Raw genomic sequence first — 22,749 nt, 5'->3', positions numbered from 1 at the left:
CCTGTGCCGGTACCCCCCTGTATATAGTCTAGCTATTGTTATTTTACTGCTGCTCTTTAATTACTTGTTACTTTTATCTCTTATTCTTATCCGTATTTTTTAAAACTGCATTGTTGGTTAGGGGCTTGTAAGTAAGCATTTCACTGTAAGGTCTACACCTGTTGTATTCGGCGCATGTGACTAATACAATTTGATTTGATTTAACCCATACTGCAGGACGTCTGTCTGACCCCTCCCTCACCTCTCTCCCCTCTGGGGGTTCTCAACCGGGTCTTCTTCGAGACGTCCATAGATAGATCATTATTCTAATTGGCTGCCGTAGGGAACTGGAGACAGTTATGGACTGTTTTAATGGTCAATGCTATTGAAGGCAGGAATATTTAATAATGGGTGGAGGACATCAAAGAGCATAATCTATGTATAGAGAGAGAGAGAACCCTATACTGCATGTGTTTGGCACGATCTGTGGAATTCTGGCATGTCTTCTGCATGGTCGTTATCCATTGGCTGTTGGCTACTCGCTCTGTTCTCTGCATGCCTTAAGCTTCCTCTGTCTTCTGTGTCTGGCTGTGTCCTAGGCTAGCACTCTTAGATTACTTCCTCTTCTCCACTATACTCCCCTTCTTCATTCCACAGTGATCTGAAAATACTAGATCAGTGAAAGCAGTATGGTGGAAATATTAAGGCATGTATGCCCTTTCAGACTATAGTGCCCTATAGGGAGAAGGAAGGAGGTAACCTCAGATTGCTGGAACAGATCCTAATGATGATGATAATACCAAGATGCTGACACGCTCTTTCACACACTAATGGTACTGTCTGGTTGTGGGCCTTCTAACCTTCCCTATCTGTCTTTATCGCTCTCCTGTCTGTCTGTCTGAAGTCCTTGCTATGTATGAAAATGTTCTTAAGTGTCCTACACTGGGCTGCACGGGACGCGGCCATGTCAATAGCAACAGGAACTCCCACAGAAGGTGAGTCGGCCTAGCATATTGGAAAATGGCAGGATTGTCTGTGTTACATCCTCCTTTTGTTCAGTTTGAGATTTTTCTATTTTACATCCAATGACAGATGGATACTTTATCCTGGTTTCTTGCCTCTTTATTTATATATTGCCTTTCTTTTGTGTTTTACTGGATATTACTGATTGTTTTGTATTTATTTTCTCATTTGTTTATATATTCATTTATGTTCCAATTATATCATCAATTTGCCAATTACTTTATGTCTGTATATTGTTGCACAAATGTCCATTTTTATTGACTGCGATGGAAAAGGGGTTTACAAAAGTAGTTGGAAACTCAATGTTTTAAGCTAGGAGAGCGGGAGAGAAGGAGGGAGTCACCCACAGCAGATATTAGGGTGTCGAAGCAGCCATTAGCACCTCTCTACCACCTTTGGCAGGAGGGAAGGAAGGCTACCAACCTGGGTAGACTGGAGCCCTCTCCTGCTGAGCACAGTGTCACTCACACACTGACACTAAGACACACACACACACACACACACAGTATATGGACACCTGCTAACCTATAATCACACGTCAAGAAGGCAGCTCTTACTCCACCTGCACTGGCTGAGGGCCGTGATCTAAAGAATTAATTTTTTACATTTTAATTAAAAAATTTTAAATAGGCAAGTCATTTAAGAACAATTAAGAATTCTTATTTACAATGACGGCCTACCCCGGTCAAACCCTGGACGACTAACGTTCGTCGTATGGATTAGACCAAAACGCAGCGGAAATGTGTATACTCATCTTCTTTTATTTAGAAGGAAACGTAAACACTTAACAAACAATTGACGACTACAGTCCTGTAAGGCTATACACGGAACAACTATCCACAAACACAGTGACAAAAACCCCTTACTTAAATATGGCCTCCAATTAAAAGCAACGAAGAACAGCTGCTTCTAATTGAAGGCCAAACCAAAAACCCTGAACATAGAAATAGACTAAATAGACACAGACAGAAATATACTAACATAGAACGTTGCCCAAAAACCCCCGAAACACACTAAACAAACACCCCTTGCCACGCCCTGACCAAACTACAATAACAAACAACCCCTTTTACTGGTCAGGACGTGACAACGACGTGATACAGAACTTCAACCCTCTTTACAATTGAGGACATTGGGAAATTATAATTAACAACAAAGGGCCTTTTAACCTTGGGATGTTAGTGTGTGTGTATTGGGAGGTTGATTGGTGTGTGTGTGTGTGTGTGTGTGTGTGTGTGTGTGTGTGTGTGTGTGTGTGTGTGTGTGTGTGTGTGTGTGTGTGTGTGTGTGTGTGTGTGTGTGTGTGTGTGTGTGTGTGTGTGTGTGTGTGTGTGTGCGTGCGTGCGTGCGTGCGTGTGTGTGTATACAGTATATATATATTGGGGAGTTGCAGGGAGGGGATTGTGTGTGTGTCTGCAGGAAGTTTAATCTCAGAATTCCCTGAAGCCACTCAACCAGAAATAAGCAAGCTGTTACAATAACCAAATGTGTTGTTATTTAAAGTGCTTAATGAAAATTAATGATATTGGAAATTAACCAAAGACTTATTGAAAGGCAGGCAGGCAGATAGACAACCTGAGCGACAGACAGGTGGCCAGGGATGCATTGAATCAATCAATCATATTTATTCATAAAGCCCTTCTTACATCAGCTGATGTCACAAAGTGCTGTACAGAAACCCATCCTAAAACCCCAAACATCAAGCAATGCAGGTGTAGAAGCACGGTGGCCAGGAAAAACTCCCTAGAAAGGCCGGAACCTTGGAAGAAACCTAGAGAGGAACCAGGCTATGATGGGTGGCCAGTCCTCTTCTGGCTGTGCCGGGTGGAGATTATAACAGAACATGGCCAAGATGTTCAAATGTTCATAGATGACCAGCAGGGTCAAATAATAATAATCACAGTGGTTGTCGAGGGTGCAACAGGTCAGCACCTCAGGAGTAAATGTCAGTTGGCTTTTCATAGCCGATCATTCAGAGTATCTCTACCACTCCTGCTGTCTCTAGAGAGTTGAAAACAGCAGGTCTGGGACAAGGTAGCACGTCCGGTGAACAGGTCAGGGTTCCATAGCCACAGGCAGAACAGTTGAAACTGGAGCAGCAGCACGACCAGGTGGACTGGGGACAGCAAGGAGTCATCAGGCCAGGTAGTCCTGAGGCATGGTCTTAGGGCTCAGGTCCTCCAAGAGAGAGAAAAAAAAGAGAAAGAAAAAAGAGAGAGAGAGAATTTGAGAGAGCATACTTAAATTCACACAGGACACCGGATAAGACAGGAGAAATACTCCAGATATAACAGACTGACCCTAGCCCCCCGACACAAACTATTGCAGTATAAATACTGGAGGCTGAGACAGGAGGGGTCGGGAGACACTGTGGCCCCGTCTGATGATATCCCCGGACAGGCGAAACAGGCAGGATATAACCCCACCCACAAAGCACAGCCCCCACACCACTTGAGGGATATCTTCAAACACCAACTTACTATCCTGAGACAAGGCTGAGTATAGCCCACGAAGATCTCACCCACGGCACGAACTCAAGGGGGGGTGTCAACCTGGACAGGAAGATCATGTCAGTGACTCAACCCACTCAATTGGCGCACCCCTCCTAGGGATGGCATGGAAGAGCATGAGTAAGCCAGTGACTCAGCCCCTGTAATAGGGTTTGAGGCAGAGAATCCTAGTGGAGAGAGGGGAACTGGCTTGGCAGAGACAGCAAGGGTGGTTCGTTGCTCCAGTGCCTTTCCGTTCACCTTCACACTCCTGGGCCAGACTACACTCAATCATAAGAGCTACTGAAGAGATGAGTCTTCAATAAAGACTAAAAGGTCGAGACCAAGTCTGCGTCTCTCACATGGAGAAGCAAACCATTCCATAAATATGGAGCTCTATAGGAGAAAGCCCTGCCTCCAGCTGTTTGCTTAGAAATTCTAGGCACAGTAAGGAGGCCTGCGTTTTGTGACTGTAGCATACGTGTAGGTATGTACGGCAGGACCAAATTGGAGAGATAGTTAGGAGCAAGCCCATGTAATGCTTTATAGGTTAGCAGTAAAACCTTGAAATCAGCCCTAACCTTAAAAGGAAGCCAGTGTAGAAAGGCTAGCACTGGAGTAATATGATCACATTTTTGGGGGGTTCTAGTCAAGATTCTAGCAAGTTAATTTAGTGCTTTATCCGGGTAGCCGGAAAGTAGAGCATTGCAGTAGTCTAACCTAGAAGTGACAAAAGCATAGTTTAATTTTTCTGAATAAGTTTTGGACAGAAAGTTTCTGATTTTTGCAATGTTACATAGATGGAAAAAAGCTGTCCTTGAAACAGTCTTGATATGTTTGTCAAAAGAGCGATCAGGATCCAGAGTAACACCGAGGTCCTTCACAGTTTTATTTGAGACGGCTGTACAACCATCAAGATTAATTGTCAGATTCAACAGAAGATCTCTTTGTTTCTTGGGACCTAGAACTAGCATCTCTGTTTTGTCCGAGTTTAAAAGTAGAACAATTTCCGCCATCCACTTCCTTATGTCTGAAACACAGGCTTCCAGGGAGGGCAATTTTGGGGCTTCACCATGTTTCATCGAAATGTACAGCTGTGTGTCGTCCGCATAGCAATGAAAGTTAACATTATGTTTCCGAATAACATCACCAAGAGGTAAAATATATAGTGTAAACAATAGTGATCCTAAAACGGAGCCTTGAGGAACACCAAAATGTACAGTTGATTTGTCAGAGGACAAATCATCTACAGAGACAAACTGATATATTTCCGATAGATAAGATCTAAACCAGGCCAGAACTTGTCCGTGCAGACCAATTTGTGTTTCCAATCTCTCCAAAAGAATGTGGTGATCGATGGTATCAAAAGCAGCACTAAGGTCTAGGAGCACGATAACATATGCAGAGCCTCGGTCTGACGCCATTAAAAGGTCATTTACCACCTTGAAAATAACCATTATATGCAAAAGAGACTCTATCCCCGTTTATACCTGCCGCTAACATGCATCCTTCGTCCTGACCTTTCCTGATCTTATCCTGATCTTGCCCGTTTACATTTATAAGATCTGATCTAGATCAGTTCAAAGAGTCTTTTAATCATTTAAAAATGTGGGCAAAATCAGAATGTGGACAAGATCAGGAAAATGACACATGGTAGAACCAGGTACAAGCAGGGCTTCTGTGTCTCAATGGGCTTTTCCTGGTTACATTTTTTTTTATAAGATATGACCAGTCTCCCTTCCATTCCTGGTTGTCTTATTCACCCATCCCCCCGTCCCCCCGTCCCTCCAGTTTGTCAGGGTGTCCCATCGCTGCAGCAGAGAAGCTGCAGAAAGCCCAGGACAAGAGCATCTGTTGTGACGGCTCCTCCAAGTCTAACCAGGGTTCTGACCGCGTGCTCAGGTACTGTTCTGACTGATCACCACACTACACTCAGCATCCATGGGGAACACCTCACTGGGAGAGACAGTGTAGGCACAGTCGAAAGACCTAAACATATGAATTGGACTTCAAATGCTCTACCAGGGTTCAGTTCAATTCCATTTAAAATGATTGTACTCTTCCTGAACTGGCTGAATTGAATGGAATTCACCCCATTCTAGAGTTCTACCTTACACCCTTACCTAGCTTAGTTAGTGTTCTTAATTACTGTATTATAGATTTAAAAGGTTCTCTATGTCTGTTTGATTTCTATATCTTTTGATCTCTCAGACATGTATAATTTGGAGAAGCTCTACATACATTTTCTTGTTTATGAAGTGAAAGCCTTTATTGGGTTTTAGAGAGCAGAATAATTTCAGCAAAAGTTTATTCGATATGCATGATAAGATAATGATTAAAAAAGTATTATAAAACGGGTGGTTCAAGCACTGAATGCTGATTGGTTGACAGCCATGGTATATCAGACCGTATACCACGGGTATGACAAAACATTTATTTTTACTGCTCTAATTACGTTGGTAACCAGTTTCTAATAGCAATAAGGCACCTCAGGGTTTGTGGTATATGGCCAATATACCACGGCTAAAGGCTGTATCCAGGCACTCTGTGTTGCATCGTGCGAAAGAACAGCCCTTAGTCATGGTATATTGGCCATATACCACACCCTCTTGTGCTGTATAGCTTAAATAAGCAGCGGTAGATATAACATTTCTATCAAATAAGATTCGAAAATTAGAAAATGACACAGAACATAATATCAGAGAAAATGCATGACTTTAATTGTGAGTTCTGTTTGGGTAAGATAATTTAAGGAGACATTGTAGTGTTGCAATGACAGACAGCATAGACATGTAGCTTAGATGAACTCAAAGCTCAATGCAAGGATCACCTGAGGTTAGTTGACTGTTGCCTTGCCTTTTCCCTTTGCTATCTTTCCCTCCCCCATCTCCTCCCTTCCCACCTCCCCTGCGTGATGTTTGGTGCCTCTGCTCTGTCCAACCTACGCCCCCTCGTGGTTTATTTTCCAGGCCTATGTGCTTTGTGAAACAGCTGGAGATCCCTCAGTACGGCTACAAGAACAACGTGTCCACCAGCACGCCGCGCTCCAACCTGGCCAAGGAGCTGGAGAAGTACTCTAAGACCAGCTTTGACTACAGCAGCTTCACTGACAGCAGCCACAGCAACAATGTCTACGGCAAACGGGCCATCGCACCCAAACTCCAAGGCAGGGACACTTCCCCTAAAGGATATGACGGTACAGACTGACGTGTTGTCTCATCCCTTTACTCTGTTGTCCTACTTTATTGTTATTTCAGGTTTTCAGTTTGATACATTTTTGAGGTAGAAGGATGAAGAAAAAAAATCCAAATGTATTCGGCTGTCCCCAAAGGGGAATCCTTTTTGGATCCAGGTAGAATCCCTTTGGGTTCCATTTAGAACCCTCTGTGGAAAAGTTTATACATGGAACCCAAAAGGGTTCTACCTGGAACCAAAATGGTTCTACCTGGAACCAAAAAGGGTTCTTCAAAGGGTTCTCCTATGGGGACAGCTGATGAACCCTTTTAGATTCTAGATAGCACCTTTTTTTTCTAAGAGTATGGTATATGAATTTTCTGTATTTCGAAGGACTTTTCTCCACAGATTCATTGTAGTTTTGTCCCTTGTTTCCAAACTCAGCAATATTTAATCTTCCCAAATTCTATATTGTTGAAATGAATGCATCTCCCTTAGCCAAGTTACTATAACAGCATTTATATGCAGTGGATGTGTTTATACCTGTGGATAACTATCCCTACCCCTGTGTATGTCCTTCAGCCAAGCGCTACTGTAAGAACTCCAGCTCGGCGAGCAGCACGACCAGCACCTATGCCCCCAGCAGCAGCAGTAGCAGCCTGAGCTGTGGAGGAGGTGGAGGAGGTGGCGGAGGTGGCAGAGGGGGCGGAGGGGGAGGCAGTAGCGCCAGCTCCACCTGTAGTAAGAGCAGCTTCGACTACACCCACGACATGGAGGCTGCCCACATGGCCGCCACGGCCATCCTCAACCTGTCCACGCGCTGCAGAGAGATGCCCCACGGCCTGGGAGGAAAACCCCAGGATCTCTGTACTCGGGTAGGTTGCTAACTAACTACTTATACATATGTTATAAAGCCTTTATAAACCCTTTACAGCTGATATCTTCATGTAAGGTGGAACACAAGTAAATAGGGTTGTGCATCATGCACCTAATTCAGAGAAAGTGAGAGGATGACACAGGTTTATTTCTTGTCATAGAGGTTGACTTTCAGCCAACTGGAAATATCCAAATCCTACTTGGCATCCTGTGGTTTACCATAGTCTATTATAGTATTGGTTAAACCTTTGAACTATATCCTACAACCACAGTCCCATCCCACTGCTAGAGGCATTTCCCTCCAAGCTTCCTCTGTCCTGCCAGGTAATGTGAGCAGTGATCAGTGAGGATGATATGGTCTCTTTAGCCATGAACGCTGGCGATCTGTTAAAGATATATCCACGGCTGTGTCTCTGACACGGCGCTCAGCAAGACAGTTTTTTATTTCCCTTCAGGGATCAGACAGGGTAGATAGGAAGCGCGGTGGGATGGGATGGATCGGCGTTGACGTACGCTGTGAGCCCAATATGTCATCAGGAGGCGATAAGGCATCGGTAGTCCTGCATTATCAGCACGGAGACGCTGAGCCGGCAAATAGGAGAGAGAGGAAGCACAGCAGAGTACTAACGCCAGCCTGGCGCTAATGTTGGCACTATGGTCTGTCTGGGGCTGGAGAGCCAAGAATAGAGGAGGGGAAAAGAGTTGAGAGGAAGGCATAGAGGAGAGGTGATGAAAGGATGGGAAAAGAGAAGAGAAAGTAAGGGAGTAGAGGGGCATCTTCAGTGTGAAGTAGAGAGGAGTGCACTTAGCTGGTAGAAGAGCCTTAGGCAATTAGGACTTCCTTTCTCCCTTCCTCTCTGTCCGTCTCTGCTCCGTAGGTGAGGCAGACAGAGAGGAGTTTCCTAGGCAGAGATGGACACAGGAAATGTCAGGGAAACTCTCAACCTTCTTTCATCTGAACACTTCCAGTCATGTCATTGCTTTCCTCACATTGTCTGTCTTTCCCCTATCTACATCCACTCCTATCTCACTGAGTGAAAGTGAGGGAGACTGAGGAATACTCATGAATACTGAGGGAGAATACCTGGTTTTATTTTAGGATCTGGAGGGGGCAGGTGAAAGTAATGTAAGCAGCTACTGAACCCTCCAACTCTCTCTCGCCCACCTCCACCCAGCACAGCCCTGGCAACAGGGGTCCGGGGCTACCTAGGGGTCAGATGATGATGCTGCGGTCCGTGAGGAAACGGGGGAAGATCTCTAAAGGGGCTTCCTCCTCTCCCAATCTACTACTAATTAGACATCATGGGTCAGTCACATTAGTATTGTCATACACACCCGACAGGTCCTTTATACATAGACACAGATGCACACAGACAGCCAGAGCCCCATCCCTTTGGCTCCACGGCTATGACAGCTGAGCCGGTAACATATCACTGAGCCGGTTACATATCACTGAGCTGGTTACATATCACTGAGTGACCGCCAGTGTGGGGACACAATGGGACAAGGACAGGGACATGGAGAGGACTGGCTTGATATCCCTCACGTATGAGAATTATCTCTCACATTTATTAAATACCAGTGGTCAGTTTATTATACATCTCAGTAGCTATATATCAGTGTATTATATATCTCAGTAGCTATATATCAGTGTATTATACATCTCAGTAGCTATATATCTGTTTATTATAAATCTCAGTAGCTATATATCTGTTTATTATAAATGTCAGTAGCTATATATCAGTTTATTATATATCTCAGTAGCTATATATCTGTTTATTATAAATCTCAGTAGCTATATATCTGTTTATTATACATCTCAGTAGCTATATATCTGTTTATTATAAATCTCAGTAGCTAAATATAATTTATTATAAACCTCAGTAGCTATATGTCTGTTTATTATATATCTCAGTTGCTATATATCAGTTTATGATATATCTTGGTAGCTATATATCTGTTTATTATAAATCTCAGTAGCTAAATATAATTTATTATAAACCTCAGTAGCTATATATCAGTTTATTATATATCTCAGTAGCTATATATCAGTTTATGATATATCTTGGTAGCTATATATCTGTTTATTATATATCTTAGTAGCTATATGTCAGTTTATTATATATCTCAGTAGCTAAATATTGTTTATTATATATCTCAGTAGCAACACTCCCGATTGCTGTTTGGCCAGGCGGCCAGCTCTAGGAAGAGTCTTGGGGGTTCCAAACTTCTTCCATTTAAGAATGATGGAGGTCACTGTGTTCTTGGGGAATTCGAATGCTGCAGACATTTTTTGGTACCCTTGCCCAGATCTGTGCCTCGACACAATCCTGTCTCGGAGCTCTACGGACAATTCCTTCAACCTCATGGCTTGTTTTTTGCTCTGACATGCACTTTCAACTGTGGGACCTTATATAGACAGGCGTGTGCCTTTCCAAATCATGTCCAATCAATTGTATTTACCACAGGTGGACTCCAGTCAAGTTGTTGAAACATCTCAAGGATGATCAATGGAAACAGGATGCACCTGAGCTCAGTAACGAGTCTCATAGCAAATGGTCTGAATACTTGTGTAAATAAGACATTTCTGTTTTTTATTTGCAACCATTTCTAACAATCTGTTTTCACTTTGTCATTATGGGTTGACGAGGAAAATGTTTTACTTAATACATTTTAGAGTAAGGTTGTAACATAACAAAATGTGGAAAAAGTCAAGGGGTCTGAATACTTTTTGAATGCACTGTATATCTCAGTAGCTATTTATCAGTTTATTATACATCTTAGTATCTATATATCAGTTTCTCAGATGATCTTATATATGTCTATCATTTGTCTACAAAGGCTGATTCTGTGTTGTTGCCATATTGACCGGAGAGTGATAAAAATGTAGCTAGTGCTATGTGCGTTTTACTCATTTTAACGCTATGGTCCTTCCAAAGATGGCTCTGGAAGCACACCACAGTTCCCCAGCCTCTGAGCCTGGAACCCTATATAAGTGTATGTGCGTCATAGATAAGAGGGTCAGGGTTTTTCTCCACTGGAACACAGGGAGAATCCAGCCTAGGGGTAGTGTCATACGGAATCACTGTTAAAACGCGAGGATAGGAGGAGAGGAGAGCGGGAGAGGAGGGGAGGCAGTCAGAGTAAAGGATATTAATGAGGGCAAGGGAAAGGTGACAAATAGACATTACCCCTCCCCTCCTAACCCCTCTAAAAACACTACCCTCAAGGGAAGGATTCTTCTGGGCACATTTGCACCAGATACAGTACATGGACATTCAGTTGGGTTGAAAAGGAAGGATGAGAGGGAGAGAGAGTATTTTGAGTGATTATTCAAGCCTGCCTGTGTCCCTGTTTGTTCTGGTATATTTCTTGTGTTTTTGGTTGACTAGCAGCAGTCCCCCTGCAGCCACCCAGGATTGCCCTCCGACAAACCTCTCACCCCACTCTCTGTCCCCGTCCACTCACATCACATTCAAACCAGCCAGGCCCCAATCTGCTCCCTCTGGCTGTGGAGGTTATAGTCGCTCCGAGGGAGGGAGCTGGAGAGCGAGCTGGAGAGAGATGGAGAGACAGAGAGAGACAGAGAGAGAGGGTATATAGATTAGTGTAGGATCACTACATTTGCTCAGTGTGCACTTGCCCTTTATCACTGATGACCATGTCTCTCCCACCAGTCACCATGCATTTACTACTGATGACCATGTGCCTCCCACCAGTCACCATGCATTTACTACTGATGACCATGTCCCTCCCACCAGTCACCATGCATTTACCACTGATGTCCATGTCCCTCCCACCAGTCACCATGCATTTACTACTGATGTCCATGACCCTCCCATCAGTCACCATGCATTTACCACTGATGACCATGTCTCTCCCACCAGTCACCATGCATTTACTACTGATGACCATGTGCCTGCCACCAGTCACCATGCATTTACTACTGATGACCATGTGCCTCCCACCAGTCACCATGCATTTACTACTGATGACCATGTGCCTCCCACCAGTCACCATGCATTTACTACTGATGACCATGTGCCTCCCACCAGTCACCATGCATTTACTACTGATGACCATGTGCCTCCCACCAGTCACCATGCATTTACTACTGATGACCATGTCTCTCCCACCAGTCACCATGCATTTACTACTGATGACCATGTGCCTCCCACCAGTCACCATGCATTTACTACTGATGACCATGTGCCTCCCACCAGTCACCATGCATTTACTACTGATGACCATGTCTCTCCCACCAGTCACCATGCATTTACCACTGATGTCCATGTCCCTCCCACCAGTCACCATGCATTTACTACTGATGACCATGTGCCTGCCACCAGTCACCATGCATTTACTACTGATGACCATGTGCCTCCCACCAGTCACCATGCATTTACTACTGATGACCATGTGCCTCCCACCAGTCACCATGCATTTACTACTGATGACCATGTCTCTCCCACCAGTCACCATGCATTTACTACTGATGACCATGTCTCTCCCACCAGTCACCATGCATTTACTATTGATGACCATGTCTCTCCCACCAGTCACCATGCATTTACTACTGATGACCATGTCTCTCCCACCAGTCACCATGCATTTACTACTGATGACCATGTCTTTCCCACTAGTCACCATGCCTTTTTCCTCCCGTTGGGAAATATTAGGAGAGTTATATAATAGGTTTTTGAGCTGAGTGTTGTTTTGCTTTCCTTCTCCCCTCTCTCTCCTTTGTTCTGTCAATCGTTACTACTTTCCCTCCCACCCTTTTTCCCTGTCTATCTTCTTTCTCTTCCTCCAGAACCCAGACCTAGAGGTAGATGAGAACGGGACATTAGACCTGAGTATTAAGCAGCGTTTGGGGGATGGAGTGGGTGCAGTGCTCACCCCCCTGGAGCCCATGTCGCCCCAGCGCCAGGCCCTGATGCGCTACGGCATGGGGGATGACTGCTGGGACCTGCCAGTTGACTACACCAAGATCAAACGCATCGACGAGGACAGCAAAGAGGTACTAGAATGAGGATCATGATGATGATGATCACTACTCTAAACTGTAACTCCTACTGTCGGATGAGGTTATCCTACCTTTAATGATAATGACTTTCCATAACATTAGCTTCACAGTACCTCAATATTCAAAGAACATTTAGACTTCAGCATTCAAATTTCATCCATGCAAACAAACTGCATAAATTCAAACATTTTACATTTCACATAGGCTTTCATACAGAAGTCAAACTCCCCCCTCCTCTGCATTTCAGTAACACCCATCCATTTGGCATTCAATACAGTACCTGTTGTTTTTCACATCTGTTCAACCCAAGCCATCTGTCTCCAAGGACTTTCTGTTGATTCCTTTGTGTATAAGACTCCAATTTCAGTTGAGGTTATTTTTAACACCAGCCTAGATCTCAGGTACATGCTGAATGATTGGAAAGTCATATTAGGAGTTCTCCAGGAAAACAATGAATTATTTGTATATTAAATTTCCATCAGCATCACCGTACAGCAGACAGAGTTGTCTGGGTTTATTTTGGATCATGCTCTCTGCACACTATGTGTCTCTGCTATTGTGAATTATGCAAATAAATAGCTTGCACATTGTGGTGGAATCTATATATCTCTTCTCATCAAAAGACTGTGACAGACCTGGGTATTTTCTGTGTATTTTAGTATTTTCCAATAATGTGTCAAGAATCAACTTCTATTGGAAGTATTTGAAAGTATTTTCAAATACTTATTTCAAATATTATTTTCAAATGTCTGAGTTAAATGCATGGGAGTGTATTTCAGTCATTGTATTTTAGTATTTTCAACTACATGCCAATACTTTACAAGTGTATTTCCAAATACATTCCAATATTGAACTATATTTTTACATTTCAGTCATTTAGCAGACGCTCTTATCCAGAGCGACTTACAATCAGTGCATTTATTTTAAGAATGCTAGGTTAGACAACACATCACAATTGTATCATGTACATTTTCCCTCAAAAAAGTATTTATCAGCAAAATCAATGCTAGTGGGAAAATACGTTTCGGGGGCGCTGTGAGAGTTATTTAAGATACTCGTCAAAGAGGTGGGGTTTCAGACGTTTTCCAAAGATGGACAGGATGTCCGCTGTCCTGACTTTAGGGGGAAGCTTGTTCCACCATTGGTGTGTCAGGACAGAGAAGAGCATCTACGGATGAACTTGCAGAAGCGAGTCACTGCTTTGATGTTTGCAGAGAACAACAGGGTGTTGTCCAGGGCCACGCCATGGTTCTTTGCACTCAGTGGAGTGGAGAGGTCTTGGAACGGTTGGGCGGAAGAGCAGTTCCGTTTTGTCAAGGTTGAGCTTGAGGTAGTGGGCCGACATCCAAGCTGAGATGCCTGTCAGGCACGCAGAGATGCGTGTCACCAAGTGGGTGTCAGAAGGGGGGATATGACAGAGCCGAGTGACTTGGTGTAAAAAGAAAAGAGGAGAGGGCCTAGAACCGCGCCCTGGGGGACACCAGTATTGAGAGCATGTGGTGCAGACAGATCTTCTCCATGCCACATGGTAGGAGCGACTTGCCAGGTAGGATGCAATCCAGGGGTGTGCAGAGGGATGGTGCTATGTTTCCCCCAATCCTGAGTGGGTTCCAGTCTGTAGTTTTTGAAGTCAGATGGGTGGAGTGCTGGTTTCTTGAGGGGAGGGACTCTGGCCATCTTGGTCAGGAAGTGGTTGGGAATGAGTTGATAAGGGAAGTAAGGAATGGGAGGTCTCCAGAGATGGTTTGGAGAAGGGAGGAGGAGATGGGTTTGAGTGGGAAGGTTGACAGGCAGCTGGACATCACTAGTCACAGGATTCCATCTGGAGAAAGAGGGGAGAAAGAGGTCAAGGCATAGGGGTAGTTCTGTGTGAGTGGGACAAGTGGACTCAGTAGGCTGAGTTAAAGAGGAGTGAATGTCATCAACCTTTTTTCAAAGTGGTTGACAGTCATCCACAGAGAGGGAGGTGGAGGATTAAGGAGGGAGGAGAAAATGAAGAAGACTTTCGCAGGGTTGGAGGCAGAAGCTGAACATTTAAAGAATTAGAAAGCAGCTTTAGAGAGGAGGGGTGGAAGGAAGATAGGTCCTCTGGAAGTTTATTTTTCCTCCATTTCTGCTCAGCTGCCCGCAGCCCTGTTCTGTTAGCACGCAGTGAGTCACTCAGCCACGGAACAGGAGAGGAAGGTCGGGCCGGCTGGGAAGAAAGGGAAAGGGGACAGTGAGAGTCAAAGGATGCAGAAAGGGAGGAAAGTAGGGTCGAAGAGGCAGAGCCAGGAGGGAGAAGGATTTAGCAGGAAGAGAGGATAGGGTAGAAGAGAAAGAGAGTGAAGATTGTGGCAGCACATGACCATCTGGGTGGGGACTGAGTGGCTAGGATTGGAGGAAAAATTTAGGGAAAAGGAAACAAAGTAGTGATCAGAGACATGGAGGGGGTTGCAGTGACATTAGTAGGTGAAACAGCCTCTAGTGAAGATGAGGTCAAGTGTATTGCCTATATTGTGAGTGGGAGGTGACTGGGAAAGGGTGAGGTCAAAAGAGGAAAGGAGTGGAAAGAAGAGGTGGAAATAAATGTATTAAAGTCAGGCATCGGGAGGTTAAAGTCGCCCAGTACGATGAGTGGTGAGCCATCATCGGGAAATTAGCTTATCAAGGTGTCAAGCTCATTAACCTCTTACATCTAGATGTGCCGCTAGCGGAACGCCTCGCCAATATCCAATGATAGAGCGTGGCGCGAATTACAAACACCTCAGAAATCCAAAAACTTCCATTTTTCAGACATATGACTATTTAACCTCTATGGGACCGGCGGGACGAATTCGTCCCACCTACGTAACATCCACTGCCAGCCTGTGGCGCGATTTTCAAAATCTTCAAAATCCTATTACTTCAATTTCTCAAACATATGACTATTTTACAGCCATTTAAAGATAAGACTCTCGTTAATCTAACCACACTGTCCGATTTCAAAAAGGCTTTACAACGAAAGCAAAACATTAGATTATGTCAGCAGAGTACCAAGCCAGAAATAATCAGACACCCATTTTTCAAGCCAGCATATAATGTCACCAAAACCCAGAAGACAGCTAAATGCAGCACTCACCTTTGATGATCTTCATCAGATGACAACCCTAGGACATTATGTTATACAATACATGCATGTTTTGTTCAATCAAGTTCATATTTATATCAAAAACCAGCTTTTTACATTAGCATGTGACGTTCAGAACTAGCATACCCCCCGCAAACTTCCGGGGAATTCGCTAACATTTTACTAAATTACTCACGATAAACGTTCACAAAAAGCATAACAATTATTTTAAGAATTATAGATACAGACCTCCTCTATGCACTCGATATGTCCGATTTTAAAATAGCTTTTTGGTGAAAGCACATTTTGCAATATTCTAAGTATATAGCCCAGGCATCACGGGCTCGCTATTTAGACACCCGGCAAGTTTAGCACTCACCATAATCATATTTACTATTATAAAAATGTCATTACCTTTTGTTGTCTTCGTCAGAATACACACCCAGGACAGCTACTTCAATAACAAATGTTGGTTTGGTCCAAAATAATCCATCGTTATATCCGAATAGCGGCGTTTTGTTCGTGCGTTCCAGACACTATCCGAAATAGTAAAGAAGTGTCACGCGCTTGGCGCAATTCCTGACAATAAAATTCAAAGTATTCCATTACCGTACGTCGAAGCATGTCAACCGCTGTTTAAAATCAATTTTTACGTCATTTTTCTCGTAGAAAAGCGATAATATTCCGACAGGGAATCTCCTTTTCGGCAAACAGAGGAAAAAATCCCAAAGGCGGGGGCGGTCGGGGTCACGCGCATAAGCTAGTGTCTCTTGATGGGCCACTTGAGAAAGGCGATAATGTGTTTCAGCCTGGGGCTGGAATGACGACATTCTGTTTTTTCCCGGGCTCTGAGAGCCTATGGAAGACGTGGGAAGTGTCACGTTAGAGCAGAGATCCTTAGTAAATGATAGAGATGGAAAAGAAGTTCAACAAATGGTCAGACAGGCCACTTCCTGTAAAGGAATCTCTCAGGTTTTGACCTGCCATTTGAGTTCTGTTATACTCACAGACACCATTCAAACAGTTTTAGAAAATGTAGGGTGTTTTCTATCCATATGTAATAAGTATATGCATATTCTAGTTACTGAGTAGGAGTGGTAACCAGATTAAATCGGGTATGTTTTTTATCCAGCCGTGTCAATGCTGCCCCCTAGCCCTAACAGGTTAACACCATTTTAATCTCTCTAGGCTAGGCGGGACGAATTCGTCCCACCTACGTAACAGCCACTGCTATCCTGTGGCGCGATTTTCAAAACCTTAAAAATCCTATTACTTCAATTTCTCAAACATATGACTATTTTACAGCCATTTAAAGACAAGACTCTCGTTAATCTAACCACACTGTCCGATTTCAAAAAGGCTTTACAACGAAAGCAAAACATTAGATTATGTCAGCAGAGTACCAAGCCAGAAATAATCAGACACCCATTTTTCAAGCCAGCATATAATGTCACCAAAACCCAGAAGACAGCTAAATGCAGCACTCACCTTTGATGATCATCAGATGACAACCCTAGGACATTATGTTATACAATACATGCATGTTTTGTTCAATCAAGTTCATATTTATATCAAAAACCAGCTTTTTACATTAGCATGTGACGTTCAGAACTAGCATACCCCCCCGCAAACTTCCGGGGAATTCGCTAACATTTTACTAAATTACTCACGATAAACGTTCACAAAAAGCATAACAATTATTTTAAGAATTATAGATACAGACCTCCTCTATGCACTCGATATGTCCGATTTTAAAATAGCTTTTTGGTGAAAGCACATTTTGCAATATTCTAAGTACATAGCCCAGGCATCACGGGCTCGCTATTTAGACACCCGGCAAGTTTAGCACTCACCATAATCATATTTACTATTATAAAAGTTTGATTACCTTTTGTTGTCTTCGTCAGAATACACACCCAGGACTGCTACTTCAATAACAAATGTTGGTTTGGTCCAAAATAATCCATCGTTATATCCGAATAGCGGCGTTTTGTTCGTGCGTTCCAGACACTATCCGAAATAGTAAAGAAGTGTCACGCGCATGGCGCAATTCGTGACAATAAAATTCTAAGTATTCCATTACCGTACTTCGAAGCATGTCAACCGCTGTTTAAAATCAATTTTTACGACATTTTTCTCGTAGAAAAGCGATAATATTCCGACAGGGAATCTCCTTTTCGGCAAACAGAGGAAAAAATCCCAAAGGCGGGGGCGGTCGGGGTCACGCGCATAAGCTAGTGTCTCTTGATCGGCCACTTGAGAAAGGCGATAATGTGTTTCAGCCTGGGGCTGGAATGACGACATTCTGTTTTTTCCCGGGCTCTGAGCGCCTATGGACGACGTGGGAAGTGTCACGTTAGAGCAGAGATCCTTAGTAAATGATAGAGATGGAAAAGAAGTTCAACAAATGGTCAGACAGGCCACTTCCTGTAAAGGAATCTCTCAGGTTTTGACCTGCCATTTGAGTTCTGTTATACTCACAGACACCATTCAAACAGTTTTAGAAAATTTAGGGTGTTTTCTATCCATATGTAATAAGTATATGCATATTCTAGTTACTGGGTAGGAGTGGTAACCAGATTAAATCGGTATGTTTTTTATCCAGCCGTGTCAATGCTGCCCCCTAGCCCTAACAGGTTAAAGACAAGACTCTCCTTTATCTAACCACATTGTCCGATTTCAAAAAGGCTTTACAACGAAAGCAAAACATTAGATTATGTCAGGAGAGTACCCAGCCAGAAATAATCACACACCCATTTTTCAAGCTAGCATATAATGTCACAAAAACCAAAACCACAGCTAAATGCAGCACTAACCTTTGATGATCTTCATCAGATGACACTCCTAGGACATTATGTTATACAATACATGCATGTTTTGTTCAATCAAGTTCATATTTATATAAAAAAAACAGCTTTTTACATTAGCATGTGATGTTTAGAACTAGCATTCCCACCGAAAACTTCCGGTGAATTTACTAAATTACTCACGATAAACGTTCACAAAAAACATAACAATTATTTTAAGAATTATAGATACAGAACTCCTTTATGCAATCGCGGTGTCCGATTTTAAAATAGCTTTTCGGTGAAAGAACATTTTGCAATATTCTGAGTAGATAGCCCGGCCATCATGGCTAGCTATTTTGACACCCACCAAGTTTGGCACTCACCAAACTCAGATTTACTATAAGAAAAATTGGATTACCTTTGCTGTTCTTCGTCAGAATGCACTCCCAGGACTTCTACTTCAACACCCAATGTTGTTTTTGTTCCAAATAATCCATTGTTATATCCAAATAGCTGCGTTTTGTTCTTACGTTCAAGACACTATCCGAAGGGTGACGCGCCGGCGCATATCGTGACAAAAAAATTAAAAATATTCCATTACCGTACTTCGAAGCATGTCAAACGCGGTTTAAAATCAATTTTTATGCGATTTTTCTCGTAAAATAGCAATAATATTCCGACCGGGAGACCTTGTTTTCGTTCAAACACTGAAAATAGAAAATGGAGTCTTCACATGCACGCGTGCGCCCGTGTCATTGTTCTCAGAACGACCCCTTTCCAAAAGCCCTACTGTTTTTCGCCCAGGGACTGCAGTCATCATTCCCCGTTCTGGCGCCTTCTGAGAGCCTATGGGAGCCACGTTACAGCAGAGATCCTCTATTTTCCATAAAGAGGCTATAGAAGTCCAAGAAATGGTCAGAGAGGACACTTCCTGTATGGAATCTTCTCAGGTTTTGGCCTGCCATATGAGTTCTGTTATACTCACAGACACCATTCAAACAGTTTTAGAAACTTTAGGGTGTTTTCCATTCAAATAAAATCATTATATGCATATTCTAGTTTCTGGGCAGGAGTAATAACCAGATTAAATCGGGTACGTTTTTTATCTGGCCGTGAAAATACTGCCCCCTATCCTAAACAGGTTAAGGAACTCTCCAAGGGCACCTAGTGGGAGATAGACGACAACATTGTTAACCTCTCTAGGCTAGGCGGGACTAATTCGTCCCACCTACGTAACAGCCACTGCTATCCTGTGGCGCGATTTTCAAAACCTTAAAAATCCTATTACTTCAATTTCTCAAACATATGACTATTTTACAGCCATTTAAAGACAAGACTCTCGTTAATCTAACCACACTGTCCGATTTCAAAAAGGCTTTACAACGAAAGCAAAACATTAGATTATGTCAGCAGAGTACCAAGCCAGAAATAATCAGACACCCATTTTTCAAGCCAGCATATAATGTCACCAAAACCCAGAAGACAGCTAAATGCAGCACTCACCTTTGATGATCTTCATCAGATGACAACCCTAGGACATTATGTTATACAATACATGCATGTTTTGTTCAATCAAGTTCATATTTATATCAAAAACCAGCTTTTTACATTAGCATGTGACGTTCAGAACTAGCATACTAGCAAACTAGGCAAACTTCTGGGGAATTCGCTAACATTTTACTAAATTACTCACGATAAACGTTCACAAAAAGCATAACAATTATTTTAAGAATTATAGATACAGACCTCCTCTATGCACTCGATATGTCCGATTTTAAAATAGCTTTTTGGTGAAAGCACATTTTGCAATATTCTAAGTACATAGCCCAGGCATCACGGGCTCGCTATTTAGACACCCGGCAAGTTTAGCACTCACCATAATCATATTTACTATTATAAAAGTTTGATTACCTTTTGTTGTCTTCGTCAGAATACACACCCAGGACTGCTACTTCAATAACAAATGTTGGTTTGGTCCAAAATAATCCATCGTTATATCCGAATAGCGGCGTTTTGTTCGTGCGTTCCAGACACTATCCGAAATAGTAAAGAAGTGTCGCGCGCATGGCGCAATTCGTGACAATAAAATTCTAAGTATTCCATTACCGTACTTCGAAGCATGTCAACCGCTGTTTAAAATCAATTTTTACGACATTTTTCTCGTAGAAAAGCGATAATATTCCGACAGGGAATCTCCTTTTCGGCAAACAGAGGAAAAAATCCCAAAGGCGGGGGCGGTCGGGGTCATGCGCATAAGCCAGTGTCCCTTGATCGGCCACTTGAGAAAGGCGATAATGTGTTTCAGCCTGGGGCTGGAATGACGACATTCTGTTTTTTGCCGGGCTCTGAGCGCCTATGGACGACGTGGGAAGTGTCACGTTAGAGCAGAGATCCTTAGTAAATGATAGAGATGGAAAAGAAGTTCAACAAATGGTCAGACAGGCCACTTCCTGTAAAGGAATCTCTCAGGTTTTGACCTGCCATTTGAGTTCTGTTATACTCACAGACACCATTCAAACAGTTTTAGAAAATTTAGGGTGTTTTCTATCCATATGTAATAAGTATATGCATATTCTAGTTACTGGGTAGGAGTGGTAACCAGATTAAATCAGTTATGTTTTTTTTCCAGCCGTGTCAATACTGCCCCCTAGCCCTAACAGGTTAAGCTTGAGGAGACAAGTGAGAGTAAGAGATTGGAATTCAAATGAAGAGGTAGACAGGTGAGAGAGGGGAAAATAGAACATCTCCACTTAGGAAAATGAGTAGAACTGTGCTACCACTGCAAAGAACAGATGCTCTTGGACTATAAGATAGCCAGATGACGCGAGAGCAGCTGGAGTAGCAGTGTTCTCTGGGAAAATCCATGTCTCTGTCAGGGCCAAAAGGTGTAGGCACTGAAGGGCAATAGGCTGAGTTCCTTATTGACCGCAGATAGGCAGTTCCAAACGCTGCAGAGATTAGGAATTACACATGGGTCGTGCGCACAAGGTACACTAAATTAGAAGGGTTACAGCCATGGGGTGGGGGGCATCTGTAAAACCTACAGGGAGAGGCACAAACTAGGATGTGAAACACACACATACTTTCCAAAGCTACAAAAGAGCAAAATGATCATCAGAAAATAACTAGCTAAGCTACTCAAGTGAGAGAGTCTGGTGGAGCCTTCCTCTCTTTCCTTCCTCATTTAACTGCTCAGAACAACTTGGCAGAACATCTTTGTTTCGGCAGCAGCATTTGTTTTGGTGACAAAACCTCTGCTTACAGCTGCTGCTGAAAACATAGGGGAGACTGAAGTATTACCACTAAATGCCTAGCAGAGGTGAAAGACACACCTCCCAGCACTGATTGCTGATTGCCTGGCAGAGGTGGAGAGAACACGACTTATAATACAACACGCCCACAAATTAGCAAGACTGTTACACAAATAGGCCTGAAACTAGCCTGAAACTAAGTCCACAATGACAAGTACTGAGCAATCAGACAGTTCAAACAGCAACGATGAACTACTGTAGTGTGGTAGGTAAAAGACAGCACTTAAATTCAATTGCCCTAGTAAGAAAATACCAACAGCTACTCATTGAATCACAAAATCTACTTGGTACTCTTGTAAGAGTTGATCCCCTTCCAAAGTATATATGTGAAGCACTTGTGCGCGTGTGTGTGTGTGTGTGTGTGTGTGTGTGTGTGTGTGTGTGTGTGTGTGTGTGTGTGTGTGTGTGTGTGTGTGTGTGTGTGTGTGTGTGTGTGTGTGTGTGTGTGTGTGTGTGTGTGCACGTTAGCATCCCTGCGTGTGTGCCTGCCTGCGTGTGTGTATGTGTGCCCGTTTTTGCAATGTAGAGGAACAAACAAAATGACCCTGTTCTTCAATTTTTGCTGGATATATTTGCCTGTGTCTTTAGGGGCATTACTGTACACACAGGAAAATAGAGGATTTACCTGGCAGCCTGCACTGTAGACAAAGCCAGTCTGCAGCGACAATAGCCATCTGGGACTTCACCAGAGTGCCATCTAGTGTATCTGTTAAGTACTGCATTAGAACGCTCAGCCAGCTCCCTAATTCTGATTCCATTGTGCTGAGGGCAATAGGCACAGAGAAACTGAGGAGCACAACATAGTGAAGCCTACTGCAGCACAACAAAGAGAGTCTTACTATGAGGTTTTCCTCATATAATCCTGCAAATAGTCCTGCAAATAGATAGCTTCAATCCAGAAATATGTAGCACTGAATAGACTCCAGGATTTCTTGTCAAGAGAGCCCTGACGTTTCCAGTCTGTTGTGATAAGAAGTTATATACTCAATCAATC

General features: G+C 43.2%; 1 protein-coding gene across 3 annotated transcripts in view; it reads left to right on the top strand.

Moving 5' to 3' along the window:
• Positions 1–22,749, top strand: part of LOC106573019 (myelin transcription factor 1-like protein) — a 148,492-nt gene that overhangs the window by 112,284 nt on the left and 13,459 nt on the right. For all 3 annotated transcript variants that reach the window (XM_082970472.1, XM_082970482.1, XM_082970457.1), the window contains exons 9-13: positions 884–974; positions 5,283–5,393; positions 6,461–6,687; positions 7,248–7,540; positions 12,355–12,561. In XM_082970472.1, the coding sequence (XP_082826598.1) occupies positions 884–974; positions 5,283–5,393; positions 6,461–6,687; positions 7,248–7,540; positions 12,355–12,561 (929 nt within the window). The remainder of the gene's footprint in view (positions 1–883; positions 975–5,282; positions 5,394–6,460; positions 6,688–7,247; positions 7,541–12,354; positions 12,562–22,749) is intronic.

This window comes from Salmo salar, chromosome 01 (assembly GCF_965601325.2).
Source record: "Salmo salar chromosome 01, fSalSal1, whole genome shotgun sequence".
NCBI lineage: Eukaryota > Metazoa > Chordata > Actinopteri > Salmoniformes > Salmonidae > Salmo > Salmo salar.
Note: the sequence above shows the minus strand (reverse complement) of the source record. Positions and strands in the feature narration are given on the sequence as shown.